Source organism: Pezoporus wallicus, unplaced genomic scaffold (genome assembly GCF_028554395.1).
Source record: "Pezoporus wallicus isolate ANWC-B61680 ecotype Strahan unplaced genomic scaffold, APGP_CSIRO_Pwel_v1 contig_1438, whole genome shotgun sequence".
NCBI lineage: Eukaryota > Metazoa > Chordata > Aves > Psittaciformes > Psittacidae > Pezoporus > Pezoporus wallicus.
The window spans coordinates 25,949-39,577 of record NW_026638681.1 but is presented as its reverse complement, the minus strand read 5'-3'; the positions used below and the strand labels follow the sequence as shown (position 1 = coordinate 39,577).

At 46.9% G+C, this 13,629-nt stretch overlaps 1 protein-coding gene across 1 annotated transcript; it reads right to left on the bottom strand.

Moving 5' to 3' along the window:
- Positions 1-6,554: 6,554 nt before the first annotated feature.
- Positions 6,555-10,972, bottom strand: RPL8 (ribosomal protein L8). The gene is made up of 6 exons (XM_057411829.1): positions 10,929-10,972; positions 10,524-10,667; positions 8,769-8,910; positions 8,112-8,330; positions 6,938-7,053; positions 6,555-6,754 (listed from the first exon to the last, which is right to left on the bottom strand). Exons 2-6 carry the CDS (start codon positions 10,659-10,661, stop codon positions 6,596-6,598), a joined length of 774 nt encoding a protein of 257 aa, XP_057267812.1. The 5' UTR covers positions 10,662-10,667; positions 10,929-10,972; the 3' UTR covers positions 6,555-6,595.
- Between the last annotated feature and the right edge of the window lie 2,657 nt (positions 10,973-13,629).

The window sequence follows — 13,629 nt, the reverse complement described above, 5'->3', positions numbered from 1 at the left end:
TGAGCTGAGCGAGAGGCCTTGCGAGCTTGTTCCGTTTATACCTCTTAACGTTCATTGCCGAGCTGCTGCAGGCTGATGTGCCAGGAAGCGGCTTTAGCAGTGTGACAGCTTCTGGGTCAGGCCAGCGGGGGTGCAGGAATAGCTGGTCAGGCTGGCACAGGGCTCCCTGCCCTCCCCGGGGATGTGTGCAATGGTCTGGAGCGTGACTCAGAGTAGGTGCTGATGGTTTGCATCCAAGCGAAGGGACTGGTGTTTTTCAGGTGGCACCATGTGGACTCACAGATGCTTCTGCTCAGTCTCTCTTGCTACCTCCTTACCCATGCAAAGTAGCATGAAATCTGTCTGCAACCAATACTGTTCAAGCAGTGCAAGTGCAGGGAGGTGTATCAGCTTGTAGCTGTGTTGATACAGTGAGGGTTTAGAAATGAGAGGTCAGTGTGAAAAGACAGTACTCTGCAGATCAGCCCAGGTGTTCATCCAGAAAGAAATGTTTCCAGTTGCTACTGTGGTTGTGTGTAAGACTGAAATGCTGAAAGAGACTTGTGTAACCCTCCCAGGCCGAGGCTGAGCGACACCTGGCATTGTCCTTGTGGACACTTCTGCAGCCTGCACCAAAAACCTGCAGTGGGAATGTACACTTACCATGTAGCTGTGGAAGAAAACTCCAGTCGTGTCACTTCTCTCGGTCTTCAGAGCAGTCAACATGACTTTTGATGTAGGCTTTGGATTATGTGTATATACAAATCTGGTTGAAGTACCAACAGCAAACCGTAAATAAAATGTGGACTTAACTGAAGAACTGGCCACCGGAGGCCTCTTGTGCTGAATTTATTAAAATACCATGTAATGAAGTTATGGATGGAAGAGACTCGCTGTGGTGAAGACAGGGGAATAAAGCTGGGATGTCCTCAATTCGGGAAAGGAATCAGGTTCACTGTTGCCTTTGAATCTGTTATAGCACATAAGGACTGGTTCGACTGCACTGTAGCTGCTGGAGAAGACTTGGCTGCTTGTGAATATTCCCAGGGGTCATTCCACCTTCATGCCTGCTGAGGGCCAATGACTCCTGTAAATTGCACTTGCCTCTCCTTGGTAGCAAGTGGTTATTCCAGGGAGAGGTGCGCTTTCACACTCTAGGTGCCAATGATCCAGTTGCTCTGCTCCACCAGAGCAAGGGCCACCACATAAAAGGACTTCAAAGTGGGTGTAATGGAGAACTAATGGAAGCCTCTGGTTTACTGTCTGCTCTTAGCATGGTTTTGAAGACGTAAGGAAAAATACAAAACAATGGCAAATTACCGGGAATTTATAGTATTACCATCAAATAACAAACTACTTAAGACACCCAAGGAAGCAGGTAACACCTGAGTTTATTACAGGTCTGTTCAGTTGATGTCACCCATCTGAACAGATGGATGTGCATGTGAATGTGTTAGCAAAAATAAGAATTCAAGAAAAATTTTGGACGCATCCCACTGGATCATTACAGGCTGGGAGGTTTGTTATAAACTGGGAGAAGAAAGCTTTTGATGAGGACAGCAAAAAGGTGAAAAGTGCCTCACACAGATGTGTTCTGTACTCACATTTCTCCCAATTTTTAATTTAATATTCAATTTAATTTCCACGGTGACTGTGAAACATGCCATGATTCATCAATCACCTGAAGCCTTTTAGAATGTAGGCTCCTATGGGTTTTACTTCATGACCCAAAGCATTTCTCTTGGGTTTAGTACTTGCTTACCTGATAACTTCAACACAAGGGTCAGCGTTGTAGTTCTATTGCTGAGGCTTGTTTCCCCTCTCTTCTTTTTGCAAAAACTCTCTGTATGGGCTTGCTCCAACCTTGTTCTATCTCACATGGTTTCCTCACATCTCCCTTCGTATTTCCTCCCTCCCTGCACTGGTGCATGGCAGGCTGTGCATCCTCTGCAGGGTGGGCACTCAGGTTGTGGGTGTCCTGGTGAGGTGGCAGTGAGAAGGGCACCGGAGGGTGAGCCTCAGCCCTGTCCGCCTTTGGGTGTAGTCTGGCTTCTGCCCTGTGAGTCTGGGCACACGTTAGCCAGGCTGCTGAGGTATCAGAGGAGCAGGAGGTGGGAAAGGGATAATGATGTTAATGAGAGCATTCTGTTATGATGAAAGAATCCGTGATACGTGTCGATGCTTAGGTAGGATCTGATGGATCTCAGTACACCCTTAAAGTATAAAGAAAATGCTGGCTGGTCTTTCAGTAGGGGGGAAATTGAAGCCCTTCTAAAGGAAGACTTCAGTGCTTCACTGGTTTGTCTTTTATTTCTTTTATCCTTTTCCTTCTTTTTTCTTTTAGCAAACAAAGCCTTACACTGGAAGCAACCACTGAAATTCCTTCAAGAACACTTAACGTCTTTCTGTAAAACAACAGTTTGCTTCGTTTCCAAGGTTTCTGATGTCCCTGTAACAATGCTAATCTTCACGGAGATGATGATGATTTTTATTACTATTTTAGTACTAAGCCTGGCTGTAATGTTTGAAGTTGGACTGTATGTATAGTAGCTCGTGTCCTCTGTGCAGCATAAGAGCTGAGAATTGAGACACCCATCCATGAAGTAAGTATCCTTGATATAAACTATATAAGCACATCAGCTGTGTATTCTGTCATGTTGATAAGAACAGCTGGTTTGAGCAAAAGGTTGTTTAATATGACACACATCTAAAATATAATTACTAGGGATGAATAATGGGGGTAGGAGAAGCACAGGACCATGCAAGGATGCCATGTGCTTTCTACGGAGCCATGGTTTAGGTTTATTTTGTTAACTCACAGTTGAAAGTGTTTTGGGAGCTCAGATGTCCATCCGCTTCGCAACCAGATCAGCAGACCTCTTTCCTACTGTCTGTGGTCACCAACTTCTCACTACAAAGGGGTATTTGGAGCCTGAGGTGGAGGGACCTCCCTGCCAGCTGGTGCCTCGTGCAGACACAGGGGAAGGAGGCAGCTTTCATTTCTTCTGTTGGCACCTTGTGGGTTCAGTGGTACCCAGGCTGTGTAACATCACAGTGCAGCAGCCATCTGTGTACAACCAAGGTTGGAAATTAGGGGGGCTACTTCCAATCTGTTTACTTTACTCTGCAGTAAATCTCTCACCTGTGAATCCCAGGACCAGCCATAGATCACGGTTAAATATGGCAGATCCTGGTGTATTTAATGCTCTTCATTTATCAAGTGTCCAAACACTGTCCCACTCAATATTGCCATGTTTGCACTGCATCTTTGTTGTGTGAAAGCAGTAAGCCTGCATTGAGGATCTTGCCAGACAAGATGGTAAAGGAAGGCGCTGGCATCTTTGCACTGTCCCCATCTTTTTTAATTTCCACTTTTTACGGTGTAAATCCAGAAGGAGCCACCACCTTGCTCAGCTGAATCTCCTGCCTGCTGCAGGTGGTTGATGCTCCATTCGGCCCGTGCAGAGTCCAGTGACTGACATTAACTTCAATCACAGTTTCATTTTCCATTCAGTGCTCTTACAGGCTGAAATTAGATCGTTGATGCTGAGTGATGGATTTTTATGTTTGGGTTTTTATTATTATCACATTATTAATTCAATAACACAGAGGTAACATAATAACAGTTATTTCTCCTGTTGTGTAATCTGCTGGAGTTCACCCACTTGTCTTAAATTAGGCCTTCAGTTTGGAAAACAGATTTCAGTTCATTGCAATTTTTCCTTGTAGATTGGTTTCTTTAGAGCTGTTTTAATAATTCACTTTATTTAATTTTCTCTCCCTTCACATTTATTTTCATGAACTTTTTAGCACCCTTAGTGCTAGGACTGGCAAGCATTTTGCCCTGGAGAATGTTTGTCTTGTGCTGCTTGCTAAGATCACTGTGGCTTTTTTAATGTAAGTTACGTTACCGGACTAAAAGTGTCTGTCTAGAGTAATTTCTCCTCTGAAGCAAGTTCTGGTATTGCTGTTCTGTATTTTGCCCTGTCAGCTCGTTTAGCAGCCTGGCTGTTCCATCCGTTTCAACACCATCGAGGCTGGATTCCCATGGATATTGGTGGCCTTTGTGCCACCATCAGCATGCTTGTGGTGCAGTCCCATCAGCATGAGGGTTTCTAGTCCGATGCTTGCAATTGTAAATCCTGCTCTGCATGTACACGTGCGCTCCTGGGCTCCCTGAAATTTTTCCAAACACAGTCTCATGTAAAATTCCACCTCTGGCTTTATCTGTTCCTGCAACTCAGTTTGCATAGCCCTGTCCTGCTCTAAAATGGAATATGCGTTGCCCCAGGCACCATGTTATTACCTATTTATGCCCTTAAATCTTCCATGTGTGGCCAGATAGGCACCCTTAGCTGACTGGCATGAACCCCCTGCTCAGCAGTTATGGGGTAACATTTAGAACATGCCCTGGGCTTTTTCACAATCCTGGCTTTCACTTTTCAGGTAGTCTTTCCAAAGGGGAGGTTAGAACTTGCTGCGCAACCAGGCCTATGGGATGCAAATGTGAAAGGCAAGTCTCCAATCTGTAGTACACTTCATAACAAGAGACTGTACTTTAGTAACTTACTTGCAACACAAGCAATTGTACCTCTGTTTGGCGAATGGAATCAAACCTTCAAAATCCTCACTGCTGTATGAATTTAAATACTTCAGATCTTGCATCCTGTGTATTTATATTGTGTTTGTAGCTGCACTCAGCACTGTTACATGGTACCTCTTTACCTGTGCAATTACTACGTACCTCTAGATTGCACTGTTACTCACAACTGTTGGCTGTGAACGCAGCCAAAGCTTGGGATCGGCAACAAAGGAGGCAAGTGCTGTCAGCAAGGATCTCCCCATTTCTAGGAAGTGTATGGAGTCAAACCCAACAGCCACTAGAAACCATGGTTTCAGCAGGTCCTTTAGGTGTACTGAATGCAAATTATTCCGGAAGTTCTTTGTACCGACAGCCTGAAAGTACAGCTCTCATGGGAGAAAATGCATTGTGGAATCTGTCTTAACCTGGCTCTCATCAAGGTAACAATCTGAACATTAAGTACTTTAACTGTTCTTCCAATAGTTTGGGAGGGTTATATTTAGATCCATGTCAGGAAAATACAGGTGTATAAGCAAGAGCTTCTGATGTCATGGCAAAACCACAAGATCACTTTCACTTACCTTGGTGGCACTGGGGGTACATATAAACAGGAACACTTGCCATTGCATTTTAGGTTTTCCCCAACTGATATGGTCCTTTTTTTTTTTTTTTCCAAGGTATGTGGCTCTGATTTTTTAATCCCTTTCCTCCCTAGGCATGCGTGGCCAGCTACGTTATAATGGGTGGATAAAGGTAGGTTTTCTTCTTGCTTTTCATTCCACTGGATTCCTATCAGTACAAGTTTGTACTCATATGTGGAGGTCTGGCACCAGCATTTTGGGATCAAAGGCATTATTTTGATTCTGTATGTGAACATGAGCTACCCTACACCTCAAGGGAATAGTCTGCTCAAAAGAGCAAATAGGCTTTTGTGTTCCATGTATATTGTCAGATATTCCAAAGGATCGTTGCTTTACTGTTTGGGAATATCTAGCCAGTAGAAGAATCCACGTCTTCCTGTAACACTTCCAGTTCTGCAGGAGTTAATCACAACAGAAGAAATGTTACCTTTAAAGGGTCTGTGAGCAAGTCAGCATACAGCACTTGGACCTGACCATGTGCCTCTGTTGCTGGCCTGCAACAAGAGTGGGGCTGCATGAAGTCAAGACAGTAGGCTAGGGCTGAGCACTCTGCTGAAGCTGCAGCAGGCAGGTTTACCCCTGGGTACCCCCCTCAACAAAGTGTGCTGTCACCCCACGCACACACCCAGGCTTCTGCAGCACCAGTCTCAGCTGAGCCATCAAGAATACAGCTCCCTACTGTGAAGCAGCACTGCCATTACCTGTTATCACAATACCTAGGAGTATCCAGTCAGGAAAAGCTGGACCCCACTCTGCAGAATGGCCTGCAAAGGAGAGGGTTTTGAAGCTGTTTCCCAATTCCAAATACTGCTGAGTAAAGGCAGGTTGAGTTTTACAGGGAAGCACCTTTGATTCTGTTGAAGATGGATGGTTCCAAGGAGAGTCCCAAACTTGACAGTTAACAGTAGTTGAAAGTATCTCCTGTAAGTTCTACAACTCTCACAAGCTCTTCCTCCAAAACACAGCAGGTAAAAAATGGAAAACTATTAAGAGTCTAGGAACTTGGAAAACTGAGCACCCTTCAACCATTTCAGCCAATAAACCTGATACCAATAAACCTGGTAACCAAAGGATTACCTGATCAGTCTGTAATGCTGTCAGACCTAAGTAACCACGTAACCAGACCAGTGTTTACATCACACATGGGCACAAGAGCATTTACAGTGTTATTCCAGCTTACAGCATCAGCTCACAGACTGAACTGCTGGCTGAAAGAATTCCTACTCTTCAAGGTGGGGAGAAAAAAACCAAACCCAAACCCAACTTTACCTTCACTCACCGACTTCCCCTACTGAGCATTATCCCTACCTGAGCCACACTTCAGTAACAGGTAACTTGGACTTCACACAAGCTATGTTTTAAAAATTTATTCTGTAAACTCCACAGTGGATCTTTAGTTCTCCTTTTCCTGCACAGTCTTTGTTCCACGCAGCCTTCCGGTACGGCGGGCAGCAATGAGACCAACTTTGCGCCCAGCAGGAGCATCTCTCCGGATGGTTGAAGGCTTGCCAATGTGCTGATGGTTACCACCACCAAAGGGATGTTCTACAGGCTGTGGAAAAGGAAAGCAAGTAGTCAATATAAATAACAGAAACTAGTAATGATGCTTAAAAGCAGTAAATTGATTTAAGGGAACAAAAAAGCCTTCTTTCAGATATGTGGCAGGCTGCTTCACACAGCAAACACATCCCTTTTAAAGCATAAAAAAGTGAAAATGAATGAAGAATGGACTCACATTCATGGCCACACCACGGACACGTGGCCAGCAGTTCCTCTTTGCCTTGTATTTGTGATAGGCACGGCCGGCCTTCAGGATAGGCTTGTCAATACGACCTCCACCAGCAACAATCCCTGGGGGGGGGGGGGAAAATGCATGCAGGAATAGTAACACACAAATACAACAGACAGGAATGCAAAAGAGTGTTTAAGAACAAGACTAACTCCTAATAATATTCAGGTTCTAAGAATGAGCTTCTAAATCTCAGTTCATACTATCTATGTGCTGCCAATTTAAATGCTGTCATAAACCCAAAGCAGTAAATACCAAACAATCCCAGGTGTGTATTCAAACTTTCATTTTCCAGCCAACACTAGCAGGGAGATGGGACTCAAGCCACGAGCCATACACCTAGTGCTCTGCAAGGGGACACACACCTTAATCACCATTTCTCCATCCATACGTACAGGATTGAGACCTTACCAGGTTTATTGCTGCAATTTCTTGGGTAATGGAAACAACAGTTTTTCAATTAAAGAAAATGTGAACTGAAAGAGTTCAGGGGCCTTTCAAGAACTTTAAGGTTTAATATCTAGTTATTTCATGGTTAATTTAGTCAATTTTACTAGAGTAACAGGCCATTAAATTCGGTGTCTTCTGTTGAGAGGCAGGCACATGTCACTTGCTGGCTGAGCACAGCCTCCATCTCAGCTGTCAGTCAAGGGTACAACAAACCTGCTAAAACCTCTGCTTCTCGACAATGGTTATTTTACTTCCTTGCCAGACCTTCCAGAACACTGTGCTACTGACAACACTCCCTAGTACTACCCCAAAAGCTCAGTGTACCAAAAGCAGGAAATCATCATCAACACTTTCTACAGTTCTTCCCAAGGACTGTAGATTTTACAGGCTGAGCAGCTCCATTACAGCTTGAGGACAATGGGAATCTACTTTTATGTCCTCTCACTTGCTCAAACCATCTCCAGACTTAAGTTATCATTAACCAAAAGCAATGCAGGCAAAAGATACAAGTCAGGCACCTGTGCACAGACCGTACTGGTGCATAATCCCAGTCCAGCCTGTAAATAATGCTACTTTCAAGACAAGATTAGAACCTGGGGCCCTTTTTGAAAGCTTGCTTAGCAGTATGCCAACTCAGGTACAGGAGAAGTGCATAGTTGTCACTCATTACCAACAACAGCTCTGTTTGCAGAAGAAATCACTTTCTTGGAGCCAGAAGGCAGCTTCACCCTCGTTTTCTTTGTTTCTGGGTTATGAGAGATGACGGTGGCATAGTTTCCAGAAGCACGGGCCAGCTTCCCACGGTCACCCGGTTTCTCCTCGAGGCAGCACACGATGGTCCCTTCTGGCATGGTGCCAACAGGTAGGACATTGCCAATGTTCAGCTGAGCTGCAAAGAGCAATCAGAGCATCCACAGCCTCATTCAGGCTCCTCTACTTGAATTACAATTCTATTTAACATGGGCAACGTACACAGAAGGGTACCGCACACACACTTCAGCAGAGACAAGCAGAAGCACTTTTTGGTGTCTGATCTGAAACCCAAGTCCCACCCTTGGTGCAGCAGAAAGGCAGGTAACAGGGCGTCTGGGTAAAACAACCCAAAAACTTGCTGAAGACTGCAATTAGCCTTGTTAGAGTCAAAACAGGCTGCATGAGGAGATGGCAATCTCCAAGAAAAATATCCAGGTCTGCTTAAAGCTAGTGGAAGCTGCTCCAGTGTCACAGCTCACAACCACACTCAGCCATCCCAGTTCAGACAACATCTCTTTCAGCACTCTGAAACTGCTCAGGCAACACTGAGCACACAGCTTCAACCTTAACTCACCTTTCTTGCCACAGTACACAAACTGCCCGGTGTGAATACCCTCCGCAGCAATGAACAGCTCTGTCCTCTTCTTAAACCGGTACGGATCACGGAAGGCAATCTTGGCCAGTGGAGCGCCTCGGCCAGGATCATGGATGATGTCCTGTTGGAACACAGGAGTGCTTTAGAAAAGTGGACAGCATTTGTCATGTGTTCTGCAGAAATCAAAGAACTGGGAAAACTGGAGATGATTACTACTGAGGTAATTCTCAGGGGGGGGGTCTTGATTTCTCCTGATGTGAATGAGTTAAAGATTGACATTTAGTAAGAATACAACAAGTATCTGTACCACACTCTGGTTCAGTGTGCTGCCTGAAACTAATTTGAGTCTGAACTGGCTTATTTCTGACATTGTGCAGATAGCAGATCTCCCCTTAGAATAGTTCCACTTTCAGTAGTTAGAATCTTAGAATGATTCGGGTTGGAAAGGACCTTAAGATCATCTAGGATCAACCCCCCTGCCATAGGCAGGGACACCTCACACTAGACCATGTCACCCAAGGTTCTGTCCAACTTGGCCTTGAACACTGCCAGGGATAGACCATTAGCCACTTCTTTGGCAACCTGTACCAGTGACCCACCACCCTCACAGGAAAGAGCTTCTTCCTTATATCTAACCTGAACTCCCCAACCACTAGTTGCCCAACCACCTTTGGGGAGAGACAAAGTTGGACACCAGCAGCAATTTCTCCAAGTGTTTTCTTAGAATGGCAGGGTTTCTCACCTTCTGGTATTAAGTACACTGGAGTTACCCAAACCCAAAGCGAGGTACCACAGGCTTACTGTTTTTTTTTCTTGGAAAAATATGCTAATTCTAATCCTTAATTACACCAGCATTCCAACACACAAACACATATTTAGACCACAGCCAAGTGATTCAAGGTTTTCGCAATATGTGTCTTTTCTAGGAAAGCTCAGATGTGGCTGATGTGCAGTATTAGTGTTTTTTTTCTGCTGTTTTCAACCCTGTTGGGCAACCCAACCTCCCTTTCCCCCCCCACGCATTACATACCTACAAATGTACCTACGTACTTTTTATAGTAAAACTCAATTACAGTGAGCATGAAGGAAGTTTTTTCTCCAGCCTGAAGATGACCCCGCTCTGACAGGCTGAAGAGACAGCTTGATGCTCAGAGCACCCAGCTAGGTACCCAGTGGCACTGCTTGCAGTCTAAGTCACTGATGCATGAAAAATACCTACAGCACACCTGAAACACTGCACTGTACCCCAAATAACAGTCCTGCCTTGCCCCCACTGCTCAGGGCTAAGATGATGGATACTACCTAGTGTTAATGAACATCGATTTATTTTTTTAAAGATGAAACTATGTGGAAAACTCTCCCCCCTCATGTTTCAGGAGGTACAGAGAAGTTCTTAGGTGATAGAAAAGCACAGGTATTCCTGCGTTAGCAAAATTCTTACCAGATCACGTTGCTATCTATGTGCTGCCAGTTTATTTAAACGCTGTCATAAACACAAAGCAGGTTAGCATTTCAAGAAATGTGACTTATTTAACGACCGAAGAGAAGCCCCAACAAGGAGCAGCCAAACGGCTTTCAGCACAGCTGACAGGACTTCAGCTACCTTGCAGAAGGCAGAACGATGCGCACCTCAGGGTCCCTGCACCCGATGACAAGGTCGCTAAGAGCCCTTGCAGCCTCCCACCCTCCCTCGCACGGGGCCCAGAGCACGCGCGGAAAGGCCCCCGCCTCTACCTTGACGATGCCCTTGATGTAGCCGTGCCTCTCGGCGAAGTCGACAGCGCGGAGCTTGGCCGGGCCTTTCCTGTGTTTCACGTGTGCGCGGAAGACGGAGCCCGCGCCCTTCCTCTGGCCCCGAATCACACGTCCCATGGCGCCCTGCGGGCAGAGGGCAGCGCGCCGGCACCCGCCGTCAGCAACGTCCCGAGCGGGGACGCCCCTTCCCCATTCCCTCCCCCTAGGCCCCCACAGTCCCCGCAGCCCTCAGCGCCCGACTCGGCCGCATCAGGCCGCGGTCCGCGAACCCGCACGGCCCGCCCCCAACCCCGGGGAGAGGCCGAGGGCAGCACCGGGGCGGGCACCAGCGGCGGGCGGGGGGCGGATGGCGGCGGATGGGGCTCGCGCCCGCAGCGACCATACCTGCGCTCCGGCCTCACTCCGGAAAGAGGAAGAGCCAACGTCACCAGCGCGACAGAAGCCTTCCGGCGCGGGCAGCACTGACGGCTGTCGCGCTGCCGGAACGTACGTCACGCGGCGCCGCTGCCACGCCCCCAGGCTCCGGCAAGACCTGAGGAGGAGACCGCTGCTCTAAGCTGCTTTTGTCAGACTTTTATCCGTACTGATTAGGGCGTAACTGAGCAGCGCAAAGCGGAGGTAATCGTGTTAGTGCGCCTGCTCAGCCCGTCTGCGCCCCGGAAGGGGAAGCGAAAAGTGCTTTAAGTTCTTTAACAGCCCGCTGGGGTTTCAGCATCAGAGGCTCTTCTTGCGGAAGATGTGGGTCACTGCTGGTGACCTAGTTCACTGGATTGGCTCTAGATTGACTCATGGGAATAGGACAAGCTCATCGGTGTAGGCCATATAGGCAGTGGTTCTCCTTGCCTTGAACTGAGCAGAACCTGAGCATCATTTCTTGATAGTTCTTCTTGGGACAAATGGGAGTCATGCCCTCAGCACAGGCAAAAAGTCCTCATCCTAAGGGCTGGGAGAATCAGCTGCCACAGGTAAAGAGGTTAGTATAGCCATTTGCCCAGTCTGCCTGTCTGCTGGAGATCACTGTCACACCAACAAACAGCTGCTGTGTCAGCTCCTCGGCCTGAGCTCTGCTTGACATGGTAAAGCTCAGCTTACGATAGACTGCCACTTACTTCACTTTACAGTGATAAACTGTGAGTGTCTTTGATTTATAATTCCTACTGGCTTCAGTTGGGGCAGGAGTGTTTTGCTACTATAACTGACAAGAATCAGACATATCAAGAATATCTGAATTTCCAAATAATGCCCATTAATCAGCAGATTGCATTGGTCACTCCTTTTTCATGTTCTCAGCAAGGACATAAGAAGATAAGTGGCTGTCTGATGATTCAGTACAGTCATTTATTATCCTGTATCAGCTATACTTTGTATTAATTTTATTCTTATTTAATGGATGGTGCAGTCTTGCATACTGCTGTCACCATCTGTGAAGCTGCAGCCTTTCAGGTGTATCATGGGCTTGGCCAGCCTCCTTGCTGCTGAGGTATGGCTGCAACATGGAAGGTAAGGCTGGAAAACGAATAATCCCTTGCTCCTCCCTGACAGCTTTTAGGATGTTATGAATGTTGTTAGAAGTGTCCATACCATAACAGTGTGAGGAGTTCACCATCACAACAGATGCTGTTTCAGCCTTTCCTCCCAGTAATGCTGAATGTGATTACCTCAGACTGTGTTTGCATGTACCTCTGGATCAGAGCATGCTGCATGCCCAGGGTTCCAGTGCTGGTATCATCCAAGCTGGTTGTTAAGTGCTTTCCCATCAGAGTAAAGCAGGAGGAGGATGGCAGTAGTATGCACCTAGGTCTTGCCTCTGTACCCATCCATGAGTTCCTTAGGTACACACATGGGTACAAAACCAAATAAATGTAAGGAAGTAGTTTACACCTGACTGCAATTAATAAGTACTGTCCTGGGTCTGTCAGAACAGTGCTGCTATGGGTCACACACTTTGAATCTTTGTGCTGAAGAAATGCAAGTGTTGGGCACTACTAATGATCACTTACTCTGTTAAACTTTCAGGAGGCAGAGGCAGTGCCATGGTGTGAAACAGGGCTGTTTTCTTCTTCACTAAGCCCCCATTCCCTGGGCTGACACAGTCTCCCCAGAACCCATCCATGGGGGGTTTCACTGCATGAGGAGAAGGTGGCAGTGGCATAGGTACAGCAGGACAATCCTGTGCTGGACAACACGGTGGGACACCTGGAACTACTGATAGCACAACAAAAGCATTGCCCACCAATATAGGTATTGCATTGTAACCTTGTTGCTTACCAACAGTGCTGCTGTGCAGCGGCTGCTCTCTGCTGCAGCTTTGAGTCCTGAGATTTTGGCCTTCAGGATACCATCTCTGGTGACTGCAGCTGCTTTGGCTTAAGACATCACCGCCTTTACTGGCTGCGCTGCCTCTCTGCCAGGAGCTACAGCCGTGTGGGAAGAACAACAGAGGCAGGGCCAGCATGCTGGATTTCCCTGGCCAAGACCTCTTTTTCCACCAGGATTCATGCTGTCCTGGGCCTGGGGGAACTGGCTCATCTGCCTTGGGTTCTCCAGGGCCTGGCAGCAAGCACAGGGATGTCCACATAACCCAGGCACACCCTGCACAGATCAGCTCCACTATACAAGGCCAAAGGTCTGAGGCTCTTGGGAAGCCTTGAACTATGTATTGAATTATGCATGATTTATGCCTCTTAGACATGTGTACAGAAGTCTGGATGGAAGTCTGATGGTGCTAGGCAAAACAGGGTATGTTTCCAAAGCACAGCTGCTGCATATCACAGCCCAGTATTTTGGCAGTAACTTCATTCTTTGGCAGTTTAAACTACACCACTTGCGTGTGGTGGGGTCCCGCATCCTGGCTACCAGAGCAGTAACACTCAGCAGTGGGGAAACACCCACACACACTGCTGGGGAAGACCAGGTCTTACATCACCACAGGTACCTCCACAGCACTCTGTCTGTTGGAGCCATTCCTTGCACGTCTCCCCAGGGCTAGCAAAATTGCTGGGATGACGCAGACAGGATAAAACCACCTTGCCCCCTCCTGCCACAATGCAATTCTGAAAGAGTTTTGTCAGTGTCGTGGGTAAGG

Coding starts and splice junctions, on each gene's coding strand:
- RPL8 (XM_057411829.1), bottom strand. CDS start 10,661: ATGGGACGTGTGATTCGGGGCCAGAGGAAGGGCGCGGGCTCCGTCTTC. Junction 8,911..10,523: donor ACATCAAGGGCATCGTCAAG/GTAGAGGCGGGG, acceptor GTGTTCCAACAG/GACATCATCCATGATCCTGG. Junction 8,331..8,768: donor TGTGTACTGTGGCAAGAAAG/GTGAGTTAAGGT, acceptor TGCTCTTTGCAG/CTCAGCTGAACATTGGCAAT.